At 36.8% G+C, this 26,835-nt stretch overlaps 1 protein-coding gene across 4 annotated transcripts in view; it reads left to right on the plus strand.

The window, feature by feature from the left end:
* Positions 1–26,835, plus strand: part of LOC150095396 (ubiquitin-protein ligase E3C) — a 662,747-nt gene that overhangs the window by 391,788 nt on the left and 244,124 nt on the right. For all 4 annotated transcript variants that reach the window (XM_090409807.1, XM_090409808.1, XM_090409810.1 and 1 more), the window contains exons 17-18: positions 4,056–4,150; positions 21,572–21,713. In XM_090409807.1, the coding sequence (XP_090265933.1) occupies positions 4,056–4,150; positions 21,572–21,713 (237 nt within the window). The remainder of the gene's footprint in view (positions 1–4,055; positions 4,151–21,571; positions 21,714–26,835) is intronic.

A 26,835-nucleotide genomic window follows, 5' to 3' on the forward strand; every position in this document is an offset into this window, starting at 1 on the left:
TGCATTTACTGGTAGAGGTATGATAGGCATGATGTAAATTAGAATGGATCATTCTCATTGAATCCCATGTGAACATTGCCTGTTCTGATGTTATATTCACAGATTAAATAAAAATTTAATTTAAACTATGATACAGTTGCAGTAGGGTATCCCGTACTGCAAAAATATTATGTGAAGGATACCAAGATGGGAAGACTGAGATTTATTTGTCTCCACACACTAACCAGCCAGTTCACGGAGAATTTTGAACATCATCATCTCTACAATATTCATTCTGTGCTCTCAGTAACCAAGCTCTGAGAATTTGTAGCTAAAATTAATTCCGTAACATAAATGAATATAGAGTTTATTTATTTTCTCAATATGAAATTAACCATGCGAGCATTTATGTTCATGGAATATCTGAGCATATAGCCAAGATACTTAGAACTCTTAAGAGTTGTAATAGGAAAAAGTTCAGATAGAAACTTATTAACATGAACCATCTCAGAATTTTTCAAGGATCAGACCATAAGTGGCTTTCTGAATTTTTCACTTATCCTACTCTGCCATTCACCCCTTAACAGTGATTATAAAGCTGCTAACAGGTGAACTCATTATTTTGACTGCCAAGAGTTCTATCATAAATTTCATGGCAGCACCTAAAGTCAAAGGATATTTGTGTCTTTGTGGTATAACACTTCTACCTCTAAGTTTATAGGCATTAGTATAGATATAGCAACAGATAATTCATCCTCATAAAAATTAATACTCTAATCCTAAATCGATTAAAGCTATCTGCATACAATATCTCTGCTCAAAAAATCTTTCAAATATGGAGAGTAAGTTGATCCAGTGACTATTGAAATCTAATTGCATGACAATTTCTCTGCAAAATTCTGATACAGTATACTATCTTAAATATTTATAATTTTTATTTGGTAAGCTAAAAATCTTAATTACTTTCCTTATTTTTGTTACAAGAGGAGATGAACAAGTGTGATTCAGATGATGAAGAACAGTACCTGTTAGACTGTTTTCTGTAATTATGCCACCCTCATTATTATCCTTATCATCACATTTAGGGTTGGCTTCTAAAGTATGTTATTACTAAATGGACTAAACAAAGCTACAATACTGCATTGACTCAAATATAACTTTCCCTCATGTATATCTTGCACCTCTGATTTTATTGTATGGAAAAAGAACTTTTAAAAAGTTTTGCATATACCTAGCACAAAAAAAAAGTTTAAAACTTTAAGAAATAGCTAATGAATGTTGTTGTGCAGTTTCAGATATTTTGGAATTCGGTTAAAGAGAATCAGCATATCACCTCAGCAATCGTCAGCTTGCATTTGTCGTTGAGTCGTGTATCTTTTGTTAATACCACACCAATCATGTGCATAGAGATGGAAGCAAACAGTAGAGGAAATGTGAGAATGAGAGCATTGACTTCTACTAGATCTTGGATTGCGTGGAGGCTGAGCAGTGAATGAGATGAGGTTTAAGTTCTATACAGAGTGGATAATTTTGCCAGAAATAATTACCAAGAGATGGCGGTTTTTTAAAAAACCGCCATCTCTAATGCCCTGGATGAAAGCGAAGATGTCACTATTTTGGTAGATAACCATTTGTTTTAATTTAATTACAGAAGCATTGTCGCTAAAGATTCGTATATACGTGTGATGAAGGGTGGCTGATTGCATAAATAATGTTGATAATTAAAATTTAAATACATTCATATCATAAACAAAGTGAGCAATTATAAATTATAATGAATACTGAGGATTTAATTAAAATGTCAATTTGGTCTTTTCCTGAAAAACTTTAGTTTCTGAAAATCCCGCATATATCTCATGCCATGATTTTTTAATTTTAATTTTAAGGAAATAAGTGCAAGTTATATTGAAGTAAATACGATATATCATGTAATGTCTTTATGCACATAGCTAACCTCTTTTTTCTGTCAAAACTATATTGAAGACTTATTGCTTCCTTTTCTGTGTCTGTTGGGCTTGTAATAAAAGCTTCAGAAACATTAAATCGAATGTACATTTCCAGAAAAGATAGTCAGTTGGCTTTTGCATCTTATCTTGATGATACATACATTATGATTTCTTGTTAGTAACAGTAATGGTTTATTGTTGCCAATTTCATAACTTTTTTGTGAATAAATCAGAAACAATTAATTTTGAAATTTGTACCGAAAAACTTTTTTATTTTTATTTTATTTTTTTTATCAATACTGTTATTTAAACTAAAGAGACCTCTCACGGTGAGTCTTTGACTCCATGTGAGTCTTGGGATAATAATAATAATAATAGGCAAGAATTAGCAAAGCTGATATTGCAGGAAGTCAACTGAATAAATTAATATGGAATAATAAATTTGTCTTAGAAATTATTCAAAACACTAAACTAGTCAACATGACAGTGTTGAAACCAATTTTAAATTATGGATCTGAGACATGGATTATAGGTAAAACATGTTATCAGAGATTGGAGACCATGGATATGAAAGTTCTGAGAAAGTGGATTGAACACATAGAATGAGTGGTAGAATCATATCAAAAATGAAGATAATAGGAATGCATGGTCATTTTTGAACATAATTGGGAGAGGAAAGGTAGACAAGATCTAGGTGGATTGATGATTCATTTTGAGGAAAATTGTCAGTTGGAGGTTACTAATGATGTAACATTTTCATAATATCCTATATGCTCCCTAAGGGTATGTGTATCAGGAATTTGATGACATCTTTTCAATCAAAGAACAAATATCACATTGCCCTTATGAAGGCTCTCAAGTAGACAACAAAAAGTATGTTTTAAGTCTAGCTCAAATACCACAATGATTTAACTTCTCTTGAGCTGAAAGTCATTTGAATAATTTATAAATAACAATAATAATTAACTCGTTTTCATTTTCTCCTTTAAACTGTATAATGTCCAGGAAAAACTAATTGCAAGAAATACAAACAAATATTTTAAAAACTGCATTTGTAGTTATTAAAATTGGCATACTTTCCAAATTGCAAAATGCTGTTTTTTCTGATCGTCTTATTCATTGGGGAATTCCTAAGAAATTGCATATTTGAAAGAAAAAATAAATAAAAAATCCCAGTATATGTAGTCTCTCAGAAATAGGACTGGAAACTCAGATGAACTTAGCAGGTAACTGGTGGCTCAATCATCATTGTATCTTTCCTTATGTTATTAACATTACCTAAATCACAGGTATCCAGAAGAAATGAGTTTTCTAAACTATCTTTTTTCATTAATTCCTTCTGTTTCTTGACTCTAAGTGCATTAGAATGAACAAACAGATTTGATATTTTGATATCGTCATCTGCAGCTTTACATAAATCAGTGATTTCCTATTTTGAAGAATAGATATCAAAAAAACAAATGCATATTTCATAGGAACCCTGATTTACACCATATCTGCGACTTTTCAAGTCACTTCAGGGATCTAGGTATCATGATCAGGATCTTATGTTATGAAAATCATCTACTACATGAAAATGTATTGAAGTGGGATTCAAATACACAGCCTGGAAACACAGATGTTATTACACACCAAATGATCTTGGCTTAGATAAAGAATCTGCCAATATGAGATGATGCACTGTTGTGTAAAATTAAGTGTTTTTTCCACTCAAACATTCTAGTTTTATATGTCATGATATCATTATTTATCTATTGCTTTGAAAAGTGATTTCATCATTTCGTTTCCCAATTTCATGTTTACTTGCTTATTTCTTAATGTACAAATTATTCTTAAAGGGAGCAAGCAAGGTGCCTTGTAATTATTAACATCAAGTAAGAATGATAAATGCAGGTCATATAAACAAGTATAATTAATTCTTATATTTACGGCTATTTTGCCTGCTTCTTAATATCCATAAGTATAATTAAGTTATATGCACAATCAATATCTAGTTGCATATTGTAGGATTTGCTTGTTTCAGTGATGGTTTAAATTTTTATTACATCCATAAACATATACTAACAATACATTACTATAACAATACTAACAAGCAATTTTTACATAATTACATTTGTCCTGTATTTATAGAGGAAAAAGGTCCACCTCTGTCTGCAGCAGAAGTACGTCACTTAGCAGTTCTCCATGAACTTCCTTTTGTAATGCAGTTCCACGACAGAGTTAAAGTATGTTTAAAAGTTTCTTTCCTGAGATATATCTTTACGTGTATAATTAGTTTGATAGAGTTTAACGGTGTTGTGTCCCCGTTTTCTCTTTGCACTAACATTTACATTTAGAACTCGGAAAATTGTCCAAAAGAGTCACTTGGTACCTCCAAGCATAAGGGTTGTCCCTGAATAGAGGTAACACTGCATGGAAACTTCTGTGGAATTACATCTCCTATAACTTTAGAAATATTTATTTTATACTGCGCCACCTAAGGTAATTATATTAAGTTGGGAAGTCTTATTCATGAGATGATTCCAGAGATCTACAATAACGACTCTATGGACTGCAATCGTGGCCTAAAACCTCCTAACCCTTTTGTCTCCCACTTAGGTTCGTATGCTAATCTTTTTGCAGGCAGTGCATCAGATTCTATCATGCAGAAAATACATACATACATCTTCAAGGACCACCTTTTCTAATTGGGTTGTGGGGGCAATAGCTGCCAGAGGAACTTCCAATGGTCACGATCCTCTGCCACCAAGCTCAGGTGTTCTGGTGGGATTCCCAAACATGTCCACCCAAGGTTTTGGATATAATCTATCCAGCGAGTCCTTGGCCTTCCACATGGCCTCCCACCCTCTGGCTTGGCAAAGAGGGGCCTGCTGAGGGAGCCTCTCTTGTGGCATTCTGACCAGGTGCCCGTACCAACGTAACTGTGATCTCTCAACATGGAGAAGCAGCGGTTGAGTATTGAGGGTTTCCTGAATTGCAGAGCTTCTGACTCCGTCGAGTCTTGTCAGCCCCGCAACCCCTCGAAGGAACCTCATTTCAGTCGCTTGGATTTGTGTCCGCGTTCTATCAGTCATTACCCAACTCTCATGACCGTAGGTGAGGATGGGGACGTAGACCGTATTGAAGACAGCCAGCTTTGCCTTCTGGCTTAACTCCTGCTTCAATACTACCAAACGGCCAAGCTCCTGTAATATTGAGCTTGCTAAGCCAATTCGAGTAGCTAGCTCTACGTCCCATTTTCCATCATTCGTGGATATGGACCCAAGGTATTTAAACTTCTCCACCTGCCTCATTGGGACTCCACTTACATGTAGAGTGCACTGGGATGGTTGTCTTGAGACCACAAATGTTTCAGTTTTGGCCACACTGATCTTCATTCTGGCTTCTGCACAAACAGCTACAAACCTATCCAGGGTCCGCTAGAGATCATCTGTGGAAGAGCTAAGCAGAACTAGGTCATCTGTAAAAGCAGACGTCCAATGCTACATCTTCCGGTTCTGACACACTCCCTGCCTCGGCTGTGCCTATCAATCCAGTCCATAAATATTATGAAAAGGAGGGATGACAGAACACACCCTTGGCAGAGGCCAACGGAGACTGTGAAGGGTTCAGACTTTGTGCGTTTACCCTGACACAAAACTCCGGGCATTCATACAGGGATTTGATGGCAGCCAGTAGTTGGCCATCCACTCCATACTCCTGTATTACTTGCCAAAGCTTATCATATGCCTTCTCATATGCCATATGCCTTCTCCAAGTCCACAAAACGTGTCTTGGCATATTCCCAAGATTTCTCAAAGATTTGAGAAATCTTGGGAATAATCCAAGATTTCTTAAAGTGAAGATTTGGTCAGTTGTGCTTCTACCAGGACGAAAGCCTCATTGTTCTTCCTGGAACTTTGACTCAACTATGCTCCTTCACCATCTTTCCAAGCACCTAGCATACACTTTTCCAGGTAGGCTGAGCAGAGAGATGCCACGATAGTTACTGAAATCCTTCTGGTTTCCCTTCTTGAAGACTGGTATTATTATGCCTGTCTGCGATTGCTTTGGTGCTTGCCCAGATATCCAAGCAGCCTGACACACTTGAGTCAGCCAGAGAACATCGTCTCGATTTAAGGCTTTTAGCATTTGGGGGCGAATTTCATCATCGCCAGCATCCTTGCCCGATTTTAGTGATTTTATTGCTAAATGGACCTCTTCTGCTCTGAGACTAGTCATTGCCCCAATCTGCACCTCTTGGATGTCCACAACTGCTGGGCCACCTGGGTTAAGAAGGCTCTCAAAGTATTCCCTCCATCTGTGGAGGATATCCTTCTTGGTTGTTAAAAGTGCACCATCAGAGGCCTTAATTGCCCTTGATGTGCACGATTTCCTCCCTCGAAGGCGGCGGATGGTCTGCCAGAATACTTTGTTTGCATTTGCATAGGATGAGTCTAATCTTTCTCCAAAGGATTCCCAAGCCTTCTACTTTACTGCCTCAGCAGCAGCTTTTCGTGCCTCAGCGTACTGCAAGCGCATCTCAGGTGACCTGACCCTAAGCCATGTTAGGTGGGACTCCTTTTTTGCCCAGACAGTTCTTTTGACTTCCTGGTTCCACCAAGGTGTCCTTTTCTCACTGCCCGTTGCCACGTCGAGCCGCTTCCTGCCACAGCATGAGAGTGCAGAGGCAGTGACAGCTGTTCTGAACAGCTTCCACTCCTCTTCAACATCTGCAGTATGCTTGGGAATCTCTTTGAACCTGGAGGAAATGTCATCTGCAAAATTCTTCCTCACAGCCTCGTTTTCCAATGCCTCCCATATTATGCGGTATAGCTGCTTAGGCCTACCAGCGTTGATTGTAGTATCTGGTTTCCGAAGCCATAGAGTGCACACAACAAGGTGGTGGTCAGTTGACAGTTTTGCCCCTTGCAGAACACACAACTTCTCAAAATTTAACATGGATTTAATTGACACACAAATATAATTTACAACTCATATAAAATTCATACTAAGCTCTAATCATTCATTATACAAGAACATCATTACTAGTTAAAAGTTAGCACATTGGCCCACTCATGTGACAAATTTGTACAGTCTGCACACAGACAGATTTTTCTTCCTTGGAAAACAATTACTCCCCAAAAATTAATACTACACATCCATTATTTCAATGATATACTCATTCATTCAACGTTAATAACACATCATGATATATAAACTAAAACTCTCTCTCTCTCTCTCTTACACCTTATGCAATGCCTTAGCCAGTTCAGTAATTCATTCACTAAGTTCTCTGTAGGATATATCAAGCATTCCTTTTCTTAGCGTGCTACTGTCCTAGCATGAAACTTTCCCGTTATCAGAAGCACATCTCCCCCAATGTCTCTGGACCCTTCCTATAACAAGTTTGAAACCCATACACATAAAAGGATGAAGAAATTGTAATGATACTGTTTACAAAGGCTTTCACACAGTATTTTGTAGTTCCCTGACGACTTCCAGCTGAATTGAGTGTCCTACTGCTCATACTGGAAGTATTCTTTCCATCCATGCAAACTGCTTGCACTACTTTGGTATGGCTAACACCTTTCTTCTGCATTCGGACCAGGCGGGAAGCTGACTCTTCCTTCATATAATCAGGAGAACTAATCTTTGTTTCAGCCTTTCATCTGACAATTTCCAGCCTTCGTCCAACAGATATAGGTATATGCTCATCTCTGATAACCCTTCTTAGGACTTTTGCCAGCCGAGGCTGCTGCTTCTGCCCGCTGAAGACGAGACCTCCTGCTGCCGTTCCAGGAACTGCACGAACACCAATGAAAAAAATTCGAGAGTGAAAGGGGGTTGCTAACCTTTTTATATCCTTCCCCCTATCGGCAAGTCACTGCTATCTCTGCAACTCATCCAACGAATAAGAGTATATCACTCACGTGGCCCTCTCTCAATAGCTTATGCTAAATTTTCTTCACTGCTACCTCACATGGCCCGTGCACGTGTCCGATTGGGGCTTTGATCCCTCCTTCATTTGGAGTTTACGTGACCTTTAGCCCTTTGTTTGTGATGAAAATGCAAGTCATGGTGCTAACATGTAAATTTCAATACTGCTCGGGATACTACAGAACATTTTTCCCCCCCCCCCTACTAGCTTTGCATAAGTTACTCTTTTATCACTTATACAGAAAGTTTTTTTTTTTTAATATTATAAATAGACAAACTTTGAATTATTCCATATTACTGACCTTTGCAAAAATAACTCCCTTTCCTTCCTTTATTTATAAAGTAGAAGTACATACTCAGAAGCAAGCATTTTGCTAAGGAAATTTCCTTCCCCCCCTCATTTTTTTTCTTGTTAAACTGTGATACATTCAGAATTTTTAGGAATTCTGTTTAATCAAAGTTAACAACGGTTCTCTTTATTTTATTTTTATTTATTTATTTTTTGCCTTTTTAAAAGCGAAAAACATTAATATTAGAGCTATATGCTAAAAGGTGAGGTGCAGTCTCACATCAAGAGAATGGAGACTCTCTCGACACTCCCAAACTTTATCATTAAATGCCATATACAGAAACAACCAAAAATTGGAAACGTTTTGATCATGTCTTTCAAATAGCAGAAACACGCATTGATTACTGTGTGCAAGCAGAACCTTAATTATATCTCCTCTCCACAAAATTATGCAAATAACATTCTCTCATCCTCTCTTCATGCTCTATATCCTACATCTTGATACTTGTCTTAGTTACTTGCCTCTGGGGCCTCATGAGCATGTCCAGATATTGATGAAACCAGATCTGCATGCAGTTTAGATCTGGTTTCTTTAACATCAGTATCTCAAATGCAGAAGTGTCCATGTGCAAGGTGGAAGTGGCAAGAAGTAAGGGTTTGAAGTGTCGATGCGGTATTTTTATTTTTATTTTTTTTGCTCAATCCAGCCTCTACCTCTTTTTTTTAAGAGTTGGATGGTTACATCAAACCTAAAAATCTTTCTAGTATCTTACAAAAGTTCTCTTTTGTCTAATTCTGCTACCACTTTTTTTTTTTTCACTTGGATTGTTACATCAAACCCTGCAGAGAACCCTGAAAATTGTGGCTAACAGAGCTCTGGCAAACCCAATTCAATGAAGATCTGTTCTGATCACAATCTTACTACCGTGTCTGGGGTAGTCGAGAACTGCAGTCCAAGATCTCGATGAGAAATATGCTACGAGGACTCTCAACATACTTCAGCTAAACATCAACGACATTCAAAAAAGATGGAAGAACTTAAGAACATCTTATACAAAAATAACATTCACATTGCATGCTTACAAGAAACGAAACTAAATCAAAATCTGTAGCTTCAAAGCAAAGGCTATTCAACATTAAGGAAAGACAGACCGGATCGTTCTGACGGAGGTCTAGCTATTCTTCCATTTCGTTACAAAGGAGTACTGTATCATCAGCATACATCAGATTACTGATCAATCTACCTCCTATCCTAATTCCTGTCCTGAGCTCATCCATTGCTTCACGCATGATGTTCCCGGCACATATACAAAACAAGTGAGGAGAAAGTAAACATCCTTGCCTAACTCCTTTTCCAACTTGAAGTCAGTCAGTCAATCCAACACATGTTCTTACTGTGGCTTCTTGCTCCTTATACAAGTTGGCTATCAACCTGATAGTGTGTTGAGGAAAACCCATTATTTTCATTACTTCCCACAGTTTCACATGCTCAACACAGTCAAAAGCTTTAGAGTAGTCTAAGAAACACATTACCAGAGGGAGTCTGAATGCTTTATATTTTTGTATGATCTGTCTAAGGCAAAGGATCTGATCTCCGGTGCCCTTACCTTTCCTAAAACCTGCTTGTTGCTCAGGCATCTCTGCCTCAACTTTGGTCTCAATCCTGTTTAGCATGATCTTCAATAAAATTTTCTTGCATGAGATATTAAACTAATAGTTCTATAATTCTTGCATGCCTTCGTATCACCTTTCTTATGTAGTGGTATGAAAACTGACTTCTTCCAGTCTCTAGGCCATGATCCTGTCTCCCATATTCTTGTAATCAATCTATGAAACGCTCTTATCCCTCCTTAATTAACTCTGCTGGGATTTCATCTGCACCTGGGGCCTTATTGCTGTTAAGCTGCTTAACTGCTCTTTCAACTTCATGCCTAAGGTGGAGGAGGTTCCAAATCAAAATTTTCCTACTGAGAGAGCTCCACATTTTCTTTATCTGCTCTGCTATACAGTTCCTCACAGCATTCTTTTCATCTGTTTTTGATTTCCAACTCTTCTGTTAGTAATGCTCCATTAAGTAAAAATTAATGGAATTTATTCCAACATTCATCGAACTTGGGCTGGAGGTCCAGAACGTTCTGTTTTAAGTCCACTCCTATTTCTCATCTATATAAAACAATATCCATCCTCACATAATAAATGATGCAAAAATAGCATAATGTGCAGATGATGTAGCAGTCTGGCACACAAGCAGTAATCCTCAACAATCTGAAAAAGTCCTAAATAATTCAATAAAAGGCTTAGAAAGATGGACAAAGGAACTTAAACGTGAAGAAAAAATACACAAATACAACCCTCAAATCAAAATATATAATACCAAAATAGAAAAAACAGTCTCCAAAATACTTAGGCTGAACCCTAGACACTGAACTGAAATTTACAACTCATATTACAAATATATCTAATAAAGCTCTTAAAAAGCTTAATATCATCAAAAGGCTGTGTGGAACAAAGTGGGGTGCAAAACCGAAGACACTCAAAACTACATATATGGCACTCATACGACTCACTTTGGAATATGCCTCATCAATCTGGGCTTCAGCTTCTACTAGCTCAAAAGAAAAACTTGACAGAGTATAATCAAGAGCAGCAAAAATTATCATAGGTGCAGTCTCAACCACAAATAATTTAAAAGCTCAACAAGAGTGTGGGCTTCACATACTAGAAGACAGAAGAAAACTCTCCTCAGTTAAATTGACAAATAGAATTAGGAGCCACCAACAAGATAACATCTCATTCAGGAACTTTCGATGCCTGGACAAGAAAATCTAGACTAAAGAGATCATCTACGTTACAATATGATCAAGAAATTAGAAAACTGATTGACTTAGAGCACCTATCCATTGAAATAAGCAAAGAGCTATTCTTTTCCTATTCCAACAAAAAACACAATGATAAACTTAAATCTCCTCGAACCTTGTTCAAAAAAGGATTCACAGCAAGAAAATAAAAGAAAAGGACTTGACACTCTACATCACTTAAATAATCCAAACCATGTCATTGCCTATACTGATGGATTATCATATGAAGCACTCAACCAACGAGGTTCAGGGTTTTTTTCTACCTCTACCTGGAGGCAAGGAAATACAAATCAAAGCTATTTTGCCACAGCTGGCAAAATAGCTTCAAACTTCACTTGTGAATTAACAGCTATACAAACAGCTCTCAAATTCTATCTCTCAAATCCAGTAATAAACATTACAGAAGGAATGACTATCTACAGCGACTCAAAATCTGCCCTTGAGGCATTAAAAAATGGAAAAACAAAACTCACAGGAAATTCATGAACTACTAACTACCTTAAATTTGAAAAATAAGAACTGCACACTGCAATGGATACCAGCCCATGTAAATATTGAAGGCAATGAAAGAGCAGACAGACTAGCAAAAGAAGCACGATAGTTATTTCAAAAATTACACCCTCTATCACTAACTGATGCTGACTCTGTTGCCAAAATAAGATTGGTAAAATAAACTATCAAGAAGAAGAATGTAAATAGAGAAATAACCACAATCATCACCAGACTAAGGACGGAACATATTAAAGGCATGAAAATTCAGCCAGACGGTAGTAGGAGCTATGAGACATGCAAAAACTGTCCAGGAGTTGAACCCTGTCCACATTTATTCATATCCAGCAATTGCTGCTGCTCTACAGAAAATTGCCAATAACCCTAGTAGATGTTGTTGTGATGGAGTAGAGAAAAGCTCTACTCCATCACAACAACAGTATCTCCAACATGGCAGCAGCTGCTAAACATTATGTTCTCTAAACTTTACCTATTTATTCTTTATTACTAACAATCTTTCAGTCGCCTCCTGGAGCTCAATTTTACATATCATCAGTGGCTGTTATAGATGATGACTGATAAATATCATTCTAGAATACTTTAACTTTTTTGGAAAGGTATAAGCATTTCAGTTTCACGGAAATAACATAAAATTGCTTGAATATACTATTTAAACAACACATTATTGGCTTGAAAAGAAAAACATTTCCTTTTTATATCCTGATGCAAGTATATGCAAATAGGAAGATAATGTTAATATTATTTTTGTACTTCATTTCTATCAAATTCCTACATATTTACTAATTAGAGCACTCATTCCCTCTGTTACATTTCTCTGTTCTTTCTTTCTGTTAAGTATTAGTTTGTATATGACTTGAGAAGCTTGCTTTACCTATTTCCATATGCTCTTTCCAGTCAGGGTTACAATACTTAAGATCTCCCATGATAATCACTCTGAACTTATTCTGATCAGACACAATTCATCTGTTATCATTGACACTCCTCTCTTCTTTCCTTTCTTTCTTAAAATGCTAAGTCTTCCATATTCTATATCTTTTTATTCTCTTCAATCAGCCATTATCTCGCTTATTGCTACAGTTTTGATTTCAGTCTAATCTGTCAGTGCTATAAACTCTTTGTTATTATTCCTAATACATTTAGCATTTGTGAATGTGACAATAGCACTAGTGCTGCAATTTTATGTGCCAAACAACCACCATTATCTACCTGGTCCATCCTCATCAAAAAAATTATAGAAACTTTATCATTTAAAGATGAACTACCAGACACTTCCACAGAAAAAAATGGATACTTCAGAATCCACTGAAAGTCATTCAGACTTGTAAACTGATCCTGACACATCAGATGATGTATTGAATATTTTCAAGAGGAAGAGATGGATAATGGCCATCCATACTTCCCAAAGCAGTTCTACAGATGCACGGTCATATCTAGTTGTTAAATATAAACCTGACAGGTAATTCCTCAAACTGTTGCAATGGAACTAATGTGGATTTTCCAGAATATTGATGATGTCAAGATTTTGCTACAGAAACTCAAGCTTTTTGTCTGCAGGAAACATATTTAAAATCCAGTGATCCTACTTTAAGGAATTTCACTTATATGCAAGGATTTTGGAGGCAGGGGGGGGGGGGGGGTTGGCTTAGTACTCAGTCATGCTTCTTTCCATCATGTCTTGCTTAATGCTGCTCTGGAAGCAGTAGCAATTCATCCATCTGCAGGATTTCTTATTACAGTGTGTTCAGTTTATTTATACCAGGTGCTGAGTTAAATGAAATTAGCTTTGATAACCTTATCTTGCAACTGCCTGAGCACATATGTCTTATAGGTGACTTTAATTGGCACAGCACTCAGTGGGGTAGTGCCAACAGAAAGGACAACAATGACTTCTCCCTTTTGAATAATAGACTCAATACTTTCTTCTATATTCCTTCCTTCTCATAGTCTGTGATCGATCTTCCAATATGCTCAGCTATCATTTTTCCATTGCTTATGTGGGATGTCAAAATGAACATATACAGAAGTCATCATTTGCCTGTTATTTGCACCATGTCTTCACAGGAACCCTGTTTTCCCACATGCATACTCATGTGGAAAATGGACCAGACTAATAAATACTTTCTTCATCTTGCAAAATTTAATGCTGATTCACTTAAACACCTATCAATGAAATGTTGCTGTCTATATTGTGTAGACAGCAGCCTTAATTCAAAAAAAAATCATCTTGATTTCTACTCTATCTAAAGCCTTGGTGGAACTCAGTGTGCCAGGCAGTCAAAAAAGATCAAAACAGAGCATGGGATATGTTTCGTAGATACCCTACTACTTCAAACTTTAATAGCTTTCAAACATGGTCAGGACAGAGTATGTTATGTGAGATATCAGAGTCAAAAGTAGTCTTGGATACAATTTATATCATAAGTTATAAAGCTAGTTCTAAAATTGTATTGGATAAAATCTGGAAAATGAAGGGTAGATACAGAACTCTGCTTCTCTACTTTAGACCATAATGGTTGTGTTGCTGATCCCAAAGCTATTGCAGACATTTTTTGGGGGGGGGGGGGGGATTTAGCCAGAATCTCAGCAGAGTTCATGTTGTCCTGAAGTTTTATTGAAAGAAAAACATTGCATACATTTTTCTTCCAATGTGGTTCAACAGTGTTAAAAAATTTAAAAAAATCCAACCAAAAAATAAATAAATAAAAAACAATACAAATCCAACCAAACAACCCACCAACATTAATTCTTACCAATAAAAACATTTCCATATCCATTTCACTAATATACATGGCATAAACAGCAATATAAATGATGTGCACCAACTGCAGTTATCTAAACCAGAATTACTATTTCTATCTGAACTGCAACTGCCACTGTCTACCTCAACTTCCCAAACTACACATTATATATATTTTTTTTTTCCTGCAAGTGTGGCACTTGTGCATTCATCAGAACCAACATACCATTCCACAGATTACAAATCCTTGAATCCACACTGTTTAATCTTCTTTGACTGAAAATTTCCCTACCAAATCAACCCGTCCTTTTACTATAATTCCTATGTTGCTCTCAAACTCAGTCAACCACTCTGACTTCTTCAACTCTCTCTCTCTCTCTAAAGTTTGACTTTCTGCAGTCAAATTACCACAATAGTGAGGTCATCCTTCTTATGGACTTCGATGTCTACATCTCATTGACTCACCCTTCTCCAGTTTCACTTACTTATCAAGCAGGTAGGGATGCTGAAGTGTTTGCCATCAGCAGTGACCTATCTCAGATCATCAATCTTCCTGCCAGAATACCTGACAACCCCACCCCTCGAATTTGCCAACACCCTTGACAAACAACCACAAGCATAATTGTCAGTTCTCCTACTGGGAAGATCTCCGTGTCTGCTATTTTTCCTTTCCATGATCTGACTACTGCTTCAGTTCTTCTGATCCAAACACCTGCATAGACCAAATAACAAAGATCATCCTCACAGGAATGAGACTTTCATCCCTTATTCCACTTCAAATTCTCAGCCACTATCCAAGCCTTGATTCTCAAAAAAGTGTGCCAATACTATAAAGGAAAAAACCTCTGCTTACCATGAATGGCTCAAGATCAAACCTCCAGCTGTTCACTCTGCCTATACTGCAGCCTGCAACAGTGGTAAAAAAACACCACCGAGTCCAAGTCTGAAAATGCCAAACCACCTCTCCTCCTGCCAAAATGGCAGTTGAACTTTCTGGTCCCTTACCAAGGCCATTGGACACAACTAGTGCCAACCAAAGTTTCCACCACTCACATCTGGATGGTACTGTAGTTACCTCCACTCCACCAAGAATGGCTACCTTCAGGTCTCCCATAGTCTTCCAGCAAAAAGAAGCCCAAAGAATCCTTAAGTCTAGTTCTGATGCCAAACTGCCTATTGTGCTAAAAAATTGTACTGCAGAACTAACACCTATCCTGTATTGCCTCTTCAATATATCCTATTCTACCTTACAACATAGAAACAGGTCTACATCCAGCCCATCCAAAAGAAAGGTGTTAAAAATTAATCAATGAACCACTTAATTGCTCTTATTTCTGTCTTCTCCAAAATTATGGAGAAGGCCATTAGCAACAAACTCTTGAACTACCTAGATACATACCAATTAATCAATATGGGTTCTGCCTCTCGCGATCTACAGTGGATCTTCTTGCTTTCACCATCCACCTCTGGGCTCAGGTCATGGAAAAATTTGAAGAAATGCATGTGGTTGCCCTTGGTTTTTCAAAGGCATTTGATCAAGTTTGGTACATGGGCCTACTTAACAAACTGCCATTGTATAGTCTGCCTTTCTCACTCTGCAACTGGATCACCAACTTCTTGCTGGTTGCCCACTACGTGTCATGGTGGGTGGTTTACTCTCTTCAGATTTCTCCACCACTGCAGGAGTACCCCAATGTTCTGTTCTTTCCCCTATTCTCTTCCTCTTGTATATAAATGATCTTCTCTCACAGACTTCCAATCGTATCCATAGCTTTGCCAATGACAGTACACTCCATTTCTCCTTTTCATATCTAGAATCCTCAAGATCTACCATGAGTGACTTGAACTCTCCTAACTGTATCCTAGTGCAGCAAGGACATTCTTTTAAACTTGAATGCTATAGATCAGACAGGACTGAGTTTTCAGTTCCTAATCTCTTGCAAGAAAGAGCTCGCATCCCTCCCCCTTACCTTCAGTAATATTGAGATATCCAAACATGATCAGATTTCTCTTCTTGGACTGACCTGCACCTCTGATCTTTCCTTGCACAACCACATTTCAATTATAGCCTCTGCAGCTGGCAAAAAACTTGGTGTAATTTTTCACACAAGACACTATTTCATGCCTGCTAACTCTATACGAAGCCCAAATCTGACCAGCCATGGAATAATTGCTCCCATATTTTGCATGGTGCACCAAATTCCTCTCTAAGATTGCTCAATTTTATCCAGAAGGGGGCAGTTCAGCTAATTAATTACTCCTCTCTCACACATATCCACTTCATTTTCTCTCACAGATGTTCTGCTTTGTGCTCTTCTGCAGATACGTCAATGGTCAGTGCTGTACTGACTTGGCTCACTGATGCCTCCAAGTCAACGAAGCGCTGTGGTCAAGCCTTGCAACTTGATTCTGGTAAAGTTGAGGTTGTTCATTTTTTCATGCCAGCAGGCTCTTCTGCTATCATCTAAGGACTTTAAGATAGTAGAAACTGGATGGTTCTGTTGTTCACACTCTGCTAGAAGAATACTAATATCAGTTGACCAGAATGGTATGTAGATTTTTCCATATCCTCTTGGAATGTGTTTCTTTATCAGAATAATGAATCTTTCATAGTTATCAACTGTAGGTGTAAAATTATGTTGATGTTGTCTTTCATGAATTCAGTAAGTTTTGTCCAGTTTGTTTTCTTGGGATTCTATCAGGATGTTATCTGTTTATTCTGGGGATTATAAGTCCTACAGTAACGAGGTACGGTCTGTGCTGGCTGTGTGGAAAAGGGAGGCACTACTTGAGAGGTTGAAGTGAGAGGTGTTCTTTCCATGCTATCAGTGTTGGTAAAACAGGGGTCAAGAGTTTGTCTCTGATTGCTATCTTCCAGATTTGAAGTTTCCGGATTGCTTGCTGTCATAGAGTAGGTCAGGGGTTGGCAACCTTTTCAGACTCGCGGGCCACATTCAATTTTTAATAATTGGGCCGCAAGCGTTTAATTAAGCGAAAATAGTGAGTGAAAAAAATACTTAAGTTATCAATTTTTATTATATCAATCTTATCCCCACACATGTTAGATGTTATCCTTGTTTGATGTTATCCCCACTTGATGACTCACATGGTTGATTCATGCCATGTTGCACGGGGATATCACGAAGTATATTAAAATGTTTTACCTATTATAATATGAATAACAAATTAAAATAAATTTTTAATTTATTATTCATATTATAAAATGTATTATTTAAATCAACATATGGGCCACCAGGTTGACGACCCCTGGAGAAGGTCAAGGCTATTTGTTAGCATCTAGTCTGTCAGTTTCTAGCCAGGGTTGTCATCATTATTGTATTCCCATAATGTACTGAGTGAGTTGAAATCCCCAAGAATGAGCTTGGCCAGTGAAGTAAAGGAAGCTTATATACATTAGATTGAGAAGTTGTAGAACCAGATAGCAATGAAAAGGTCACTTTGTGAATGGGCTAGGTATTCAGAGATTCTTTTCAGATTTGCTTTTGCATAGTCACCAAGTCATGTCTTTCATCAGGTTTATCAGTGAGAAGAATGTAGCTAGGAATGGTAATAGTTCCTTGTGGGGTATGTTGAGTAGCAATGTATGTCTACTTTGTGTCTGCTAAGGATATTATTTAGTACCTCTGATTTTGATCTAGTAAATTCCTCGATTCTCAACTAGAGGATAGTCAGGCAATTCCCGATGTTCTTGTTTGCTGTGTTCCTCCATTTTTAAGTTGACTGAAATGATTTGGAGACTGTAATGGAGTCTTTGAACATAGCCTGCTGCCTAAGCTATGGATGCAAACCCTGTTGACCCAGCTGATGTTCAAGCCAGTATGTCTAATTTGATACTTTGTGCTCATCCTTGTAGTGTCCAGGATATCATTGTTAATATTCGGACCCCATCCCAAAGTGTGGTATTAGTCAGAAGTTGCTACTCCTTAGCTGCATTGCAGGCTACCAATCCCTGAAACTGAGGCTGTTTCTGACATGGAGCAGATGCCTGTGCAGCCACATCTTACCTAGTGGACAGTCGCTGTAGTTTGTTTTTTCCAGGTGCATCCCCATAACCATTCTTATTCAGTTGCTGGCATAGGGCATCATATCACATTGTGATATGATGCCTTATGCCAGCATCCCATGGCAATAGATAAAGTTCCTGGCATTGATGGCATCCTTCCAGACTCTCAATGGCTTAAGAGCAAAATCCTGGCTATCTAATTTCTTCTCCTCAATAATAAATGATGAATGACTCCCAAAACTTTAGCATGAAGTAGCTTACCAAAACCCAGTTCAACTGATGACCCTAATAACTACTGCCCTTTGCTGTGCACTCCTTGCAAACTTTTTGAAAGGATTATTCTCTCTAGGATTTCTCCAAAAATAGAATCCATCTTACCCAATGAATAGGATAGGTTTAGACATGGCAGAAGCTACTGTGACCAGGTCCTACCTCTCACAATCCATGTAGAAGCTGGATACCCAAATAGTGTAAAAACAGATACTGCCTCATAGACCTAATTTCAGCTTATGGCACTGCATGGAAGAAAGGTTTACTGCATAAAATATCCAAAATAATCAAGGGCAAAAAACTGAAAAAATTACTAAACAAATGTTCTCCAATAAGAAAATAAAGGTTCATCTGAATTCACAAAATAAGCAGAACATTTATCCTACAGGATGGATTGCCATGAAGATCTGTCCTTGCCCCAGCTCTATTCAACCTGTACAAAAGCGACATTCCTCCAACAGCTAGTTGAAAGTTTATCTATGCTCATGACATAGCAATTGCTACCCAAGACAGTACCTTCTAAAGCCTTGAGGAAATGCTAATTTGAGCTCATTGCAAAATTACTTTGAAAGATGAGGACTATCTCCTTACCCGACTGTAATTCACAAAAGTAACCCTTGTGTTCTTGTTGTCACAATTGATTGTAGTCTAACATGCTGAAAACAGCTGGAATAAAACATAAAAAACAGTCCTGGCTTTGTTTCTCTGTTACAGAGTAAGCTCCAAACTTCAGCTTGCCAGTTTGGAGCTGAAGTCACCATATAGCTCCCATGGACACACATCTTAACATAACAATGAGAACCATCTCTAGTACCTTGATCTACTCCTCTCCCATAGTTATCTGTTCCTTCCCACATCACTCCTCCGTGTTTCAGAAGAGAAGAAGCTACCATCAAAGAAATAAAAATCAGAATTAACATGTAGTCACTACCTTGATATCTCTGGAGCCAGCTAAACAGATTTAGGAGTTGCTGTGCAGACTATGCATCGTATCACTGATGACCCCACACACTCCTTCCCTGGAAGGGAAGGAGTGTGTGGGGTCATGATTGGTTTTACTGTTATTAACATATAAATCAGACACTACCAACAATTTGCATTTATTTCCAGATAGTGCCATTGATTGGTTAACTGAACTGTCACTCTGTATGTAGTTTTGCTCATGAATATCTTTTATTTTTTCCAGCACACTAAATAAATAGGGGGAAAAATCCTCTCTTAGTACTACAACTTATCTTTTAATTTTTTGCCTTGATTCAACCATATACTTGCATCTTTGCTACCTAGTAGCACTTTCTAGTACTCAGTTTTTTAGCACATAGTTTCAAGCTATCTGGCTAGATTATTTGCTCACATGAAGATTGTTTATTAGATCATGTAATGCTTTAAGCCTCAGTTGGTCCAACATGAGACTTGAATTTCCATAGTTCATATTATTAATGGCTCTTTTTAATGTATTTCTATATTTCTATGCACGTTAACCTTCTTTGGATTGGTGTTGATTTTTATATAATTTTCCTGTAACTTGCAAAGCTGCTAGATATTTATTAGCAGAATTTGTTGGTAGTGTCTGATTTATATGTTAATAACAGTAAAACCAATCTGGTTTATAAATCTGTGACCTTGGTCATGAATAATTTTCAGTATTCAGCATCCTTGTTAATTGTCTAAATGAATATAGAAAGAATTAGTGGTTAGCACATATGCTTTCCAACCAACTGGATGCTGATTTGAATCCTGTCTGGAGCAAGAACATTTGCAATTGTTTTTAGGTGGGAGATGAATTTCATTGCCCATTGTGGTGGTTGGAAAAACTTCCATTTGGTCTCTAAAGCAAGGTTTCTGGACTATGTAAAATAAAATAATAATTAAAAACAAAAAATATATAAAATTTATAAAAAAAATTGAAAAAATATCCTCAGCTTACCCAAAGTATTGAATGTACTATCATCATCTTAGATGGCATCTTCATATTGAAGGTTTGCAATTATGGATCTATCCATAATACAACACTGGGGCTAATACTGCACAGGGGCCCCAAATGTAAGGGAAAAGTTCCCTGTATATTTTTGACTGTAGATCCGTGTGTGCTCACGGGGGCTGGTTTGCCTGTTCTCAGGGATAAAAAAACCTCAGTTTTTAGGCGGAATGACTGGCTAATTCACCTTTAGTCAAATAAATAGACCAGATAAAGGTTTCTCACATCATGGAACAGGAATCGAACCCAGGTCTTTCCGACCAAAGGGCTTCGTCTATACCAACTGAGCTACAGAGGCTTAATTACTATAGGTTTACAAAAAACTTGTGAGCGGGAATCACATAAAAATTATAACTTCATTGTTTTCTTAATCTGTTTAACTCATTAGCTTCTCATAGCCAAGTAACTTAATGTGATATAAAGATAATTTAAGTCCATGATACAGTGGTTCATCAGCCTATTTGCATAGTGTGCTGTACTGTCATTTGCATGTATTCTCTGATTAGTTTGTTTTGTGGAATGAAAACTTGCTATATTCTGTGTGAGACTAAGTGAAACCCTTATAAAGATTGTTTGAGTATCATATTGGATTCCAACATGGGTTGTCCCAATCGAAGGGCATTACTGAATAAACTACAGTCTCTTTGACGTCCATTAAAATAATAGTAATAAATAATAATGATTACCAAATGCATGACATCCGTGTGTATTTTATATAATTCACATTATTTAAAAGAACAGATTTAATACTAAAATTTAATTGAAATATTTTTTCAGACATTTTTGTATGTTTGTTTGTTTGTTTAAAAAAAAAAAGGAAGTGTGAAGCAGTTCAAATATGATTTTTTTTTTAATGGCCACATTAAAGACAAGGAAAGTATTGCATATCGTATTTACATTCATGCTGATGGTGGTGACTAATTCTGTCAATACAGATTTTTAAGCAAATATCTGTTTTGAAGTAATTTGACATTACAAGTGCTTAATTTATTTTTTGCTTCTAAAGAAATAAGAATATTGTTGTACTTACTTTATAATGCAAAAATTTTCCTCTCATATAGATATTTCAGTCTATTATTTCAAAGGATAAAGCAACAAATCAGGGAGAACTAGCTGACTTTCAAGTAGGCCACCAAATCCAGATTTTGATTAGAAGAAACTACATCTATGAGGATGCATTTGATAAATTATCACCAGAAAATGGTATAAATGGATACTGCTGTTAAAACAATTAACGCTAAAGAATTGTTTAGTGGGATCTTTATTTTTAATTTTAAGATTAATCATCTTAAATTATACTGTGTGGTTAATTTAATTTTCTTTAAATTGCATTTCAATATCATTGCTTTGGAACTAAATACAGTTCATTATAGGCAGCAAAAACTCAAAGTATTTCCTTGTGTGAGATTATTTCTATAAAATTAAAACTGAAGCAGATAATCACATAACAATACCTTCAGGAGATAAACATTATTCTGGAAAAATGGAAGATATATTTACCAGAATTTGGCCATCTCTTGTAGTAATCTGGTTGCCTAACAAATATATATTTGCTTAGATTATATATTTCCAAGTTCATACTTTTGGATTGTATTTATATTTATAGAATGGATATGATTTTCATAGGACTGCTGAAATGTATATGAAATATTTAAATAATGAATGAATGAAGACTGGCTAGCAGTCTTTGGTTAACAAAATTAACTTTCAGAAGATATTTGTTGAATAAGGGTTTAATGAAAGAAAAATTTATTGCCATACACTTTTTTTTTTTTTGCTATACTTCTGCCTCCTGAACAAAAAAAAAAAAAGAAAAGAAAAGGAGTGATGAGGAAGAGGAAGCATTAATGGAAGAAAATATTTATCCTTATAACAAAGGAGATATATGCCAAAAATTACAATTTTGCAGTAAATTGTACTTAAATCAGGAAAAATTGGATGTTACAGTTATGCCAAGAGAAGTGTTTTGTCCAGAAATTTGAATATTATAAAAAAATAATACTAGAAAAAATGTTTTTGTGAGAAATAAGAGGATTGAGTTTTGATAGATTTGAAGTAATGAGATAATCAGAATCCAAGTGATGTATGGATTAAAGATCAGAACTAGGTATTATAAAAGTGTATGTTCTAGTAGTTGTGCTAATTTGCGCTAGATATGTCGAATAAGAAAAGGAAGTATAGTGTACATTAGCATGTTCTGCTGCCCATTAAAACTTGCTTTACTATATGTTATGTACTTTCCATGTTAGGCAGTCTTATTTGTGCAATTAGTATTTCTGAACTTCTTAATGATATCAACAACTCAGATGCAATTCAGATAGATTTCAAGTTATATACATGTATAGGGTGATCAAAATTAAAGTATCCCTGATTAAGGCCTTGTGGAGCACCACCCAGTGATCCCAATGCTGCAAATGTTTGCAGGGGTACATTATTCTTCACGTGGAAGTGATATCCGAGAAGAAAAAAAGTAGTTCCAAAATTCACCACATTTTTATTCATTTCCATTATGCATTCATGGGCTGTGCTACCCTTCCCAGTATACCACAAACTGCATCATTTGCAACAGTGTGTTCAATGGCAGAACGCATCTGGTCTGAACTGATTTGCCTATGCCTCATTATGCTGTCTTTCAGCACTGGCAAGTTATCAGGATGAGCCTAATAAACCCTGTCTTTGAGAAATCCCCAGAGTCACAGGGGTTAGATCAGGTAAACGACACACAGCTGATCACTCAGGCTTCTGTGAAATTTCCTCGAAGAACCTCTTATATGGATTGACTGAATCCATGCACAGGTGCTGCTGTAGCTGTGGCAAAACAAAATTGTGTATCAGAGATCTGCAGGTTGTCGAACTGTGTCATGCAGACCACAGACAAGTATATACAAAAGAGCTTGCAAATAATTTATTATATCAGTACATGAATGCTAGGAGTATCAGAAACAAAGGATTGGAGTTTGTTGCTATGGTTAATATATTGGAACCTCATATCGTAGGCATTAGTGATACCTGGCTACCAGAAGCAGATGTACTAAATGGTTTACAGTGCAACAGTATTTTTAGGAAGGATAGACAAGATAGCAGAGTGGGGGGGGGGGGGGGTTGCTGCTAATGATAGATGACTTGAATCAAGTTGAGACCTATGACTGACTGCAATATTAGTAACACTTTTTCATTTGATAGTAAGTTTGAAGCATGTGGTGTGAGGTGGAGTCTAACAAAATTAAATACATAATATGGGTGTTGTTACAGACCTGGCTTGCTAGTGATGAAGAAATGCATCATCAAATAAAGACTATAGGTGTGAAAAGAGTAATCATAATGGGAGAATTTAATTATCCAAGCATCAATCAGGTAGCAGTAAAATCTCATGAGAAGAGAATGAAACTGAATTTATTGAGCTGTTGTGAGACAACTTTCTCAAGCAGCATGTAACAGAACAAACTCGAGTTCAAAGAAAATTAGATTTGATTACAGTGTCAGAGGTTGTTTCGGTTAAAGATGTAATCATTCTTCCTCCAGCTGGTATTGGTGATCATGCGGTACTCACTTGAGAAGTGGCTAAGTTTATGAATTTTCCACTCAGGAAGGTTACATGCTGACCTAAAAAGTAGGAAATTATGACCAATTTAGGAATATATTGAGTTCAGCACAATGGTTTATTCTGCAAGTAAAAGAAAGAATGAATATGAAAGAATAACTCTTCTGAATGCAGATGCAGAAGAGGTTGTTCAACTAATGGGTGTCCATTTTGCTAAAAGCTATCAACCTGGTGTATGCAACATTGAGCTAACTGCTACCTCTTCACTGGATGAAGAAACTGAGGTATATCTGGAGGAGGTATTAGAGCTGTTGCACAAACTGAATTAGAATTCAGCAATAAGGGCTGATGGGATATCAGCATGGGTGCTAAAAGAGTATTCAGCTGAACTGGCTATTCCTTTAACCAGGCTATATAATTTGAATCTCAGAACATGTAAGATTCGGCAGGAGTGGAAGGAATGTATGGTAATCCCATTGCACAAGGGTTGTAGAAAGACATATGTATCCAACTATTGACCAATCAGTATCTTTGGAGTAGTGGTGAAGATTTTGGAAAAGTTGGTTAGGGCTCACATTCAGAAATGGGTTGACAGCAAATCTGTACTTTGCAACCAACAGCATGGGTTTACTAAGGGAAGGTCATGTTTTAATAACTTGCTCACAATGTATAATAATGTTACCATTGAGCTAAACAAGAGGAATGGATACACCATGATACTTTGGATTTTGCTATGGCTTTTGACAGAATACAACATGGAAGACTGTTGCATAAAGGGGAGAATATGGGATTGGATTATAAACTATTAGCCTGGATAAGAGAATGGCTGACTGAGATATCAAAAAAGTTGCATATTGGTCCATTATGATTCAATCTGTACATTAATGACATGCGACATACAGTTATTTGCTATTGATACAGAGATAGGTAGGGTAATCAGGAGTGTTGCTGATAGGCTGGAATTGTGGGCATGTGAAAATGACTGTCATTTCATCATCATCATCATCATCAAATTCCTGCCATGTACCCTCAAGGGGTGTACAGGATATGATAGTACTACATGAAAAAATTACATCATTACTAACTTCCTATCTATAATTTTCCTCCACATCAGCTGTAACTTGTCAAGACTCCAACATTATCAGATCTTATATTTCTATCGTCTAAGGTACTTTGTACCGTATCAATCCACCTATATCTTGGTCTTCCTCTGGGTCGTTTTCCTGCTAACCTCGCAGAGAACACTTGTTTTGCTAATCTTTTCTCTCCCATTCTATTTAAGTGACCATACCACGTGAGATTAGCTCTGCTAACGCATTCCTTGATGCTGACAATGTCAAGTTCTTTCCTAATATCCTCGTTTTTAATATGATATTGCCATTCATGCCATCTGTTCACGCCTCCAATCTTTCTCAAGACTCTCATATCTGCGGTCTCTAGTCTTTGGGCAAGTGTTTTACTTCTAACCCAGCTATCAGAACCATAAGTTAAAATTGGTTTGAACACTGTCTTGTATACAGCTAATTTAGTGTTCCGACTAATTTCTCTCTTATTCCATATGAATTTATTCAATTGACTTCCCACCATACCAGCTTTGCTGATTCTGTTGTCTATTTCCATATTTAATTTACCATCTTCACTAAAAATCGTACCTAAGGAGCTGAAATGCTTTACTTGTTCCACAGGTTCTCCATTCACAACACAGTTGACATTTTCAGTGATTCTGCCTATTTTCATTGTCTTTGTCTTTTTATTGCTGACCTTCATACCATATCTATTACAACAGCTATTCAATTTAGACAGAGAATCTTGCAGACTTGTAGCAGATTTATTTAGAAGTATAACATCATCCGCATAAAGCAATGAGCTGACATTAATATCTCCAATTTTGATATCATGTTTAATACCACTTAACTTTATAATGCGATCCATATAGATAATGAATAACAGAGGGGATAATGTACATCCTTGTCTCACACCAGATTTAACATTAAACCATCTTCCGGTACTTCCTTCAATTCTAACTGCTGACTTACAACTCAAATAAAGACTAAATATTGCTTGATTTTATGTTGGAGGTTTAATGGATTTTTTACAACACTCAGAAAGAATTAAATTAGAATTTAATACTCCTATATTTCGTCCTAGTCACTAAGACATCTACGGGGATTACAAAAACAATTAATGTAGCATGCACACAAAAACTTACAATACTAAGCCCAACCATGTGGGTGACACTTTAGTGTCACCCACATGGTTGGGTGTTGTAAAAAATCCATTAAACCTCCAACATAATGTCCTCACAGCACTTAAGCCTCTACACAAGTATTGCTTGATATAATGCCCCATTGACACCATATAACTGCAGTGTATTGAATAGCTTCTCTCTTGGCACCTTGTAATATGCCTTTTCCAAATCGACAAAACTTAAATACAGATCTTTGTTATATTCCCATGCTTTCTGAACTATTTGTTGCAAAGTAAAGATCTGATCCTGACAGCCTCTATTTGGTCTGAATCCAGCTTGTTCTTCACCAAGCTTTTCTTCCACAATTCTTCTCAGCCGTTTCTCAAGTATACTTGCATAGATCTTGCCAGGAACACTCAGTAGGGAAATACCTATGTAATTCTCACATTCAGTTTTATTTCCCTTTTTTATATATGGGTACTATTAGAGCTCTACTACAATCATCGGGAATTCATCCCTCTATCCAGGCTTTCTGAACTATGCAATGCAGCCACTGTAAGACTTTTATACCACCATACTTCATCATTTCTGGTCGA

Source organism: Typopeltis vanoorti, chromosome 20, assembly GCF_054136105.1.
Source record: "Typopeltis vanoorti isolate ZY-2024b chromosome 20, IOZ_Tvanoo_1.0, whole genome shotgun sequence".
NCBI classification, from domain to species: domain Eukaryota; kingdom Metazoa; phylum Arthropoda; class Arachnida; order Uropygi; family Thelyphonidae; genus Typopeltis; species Typopeltis vanoorti.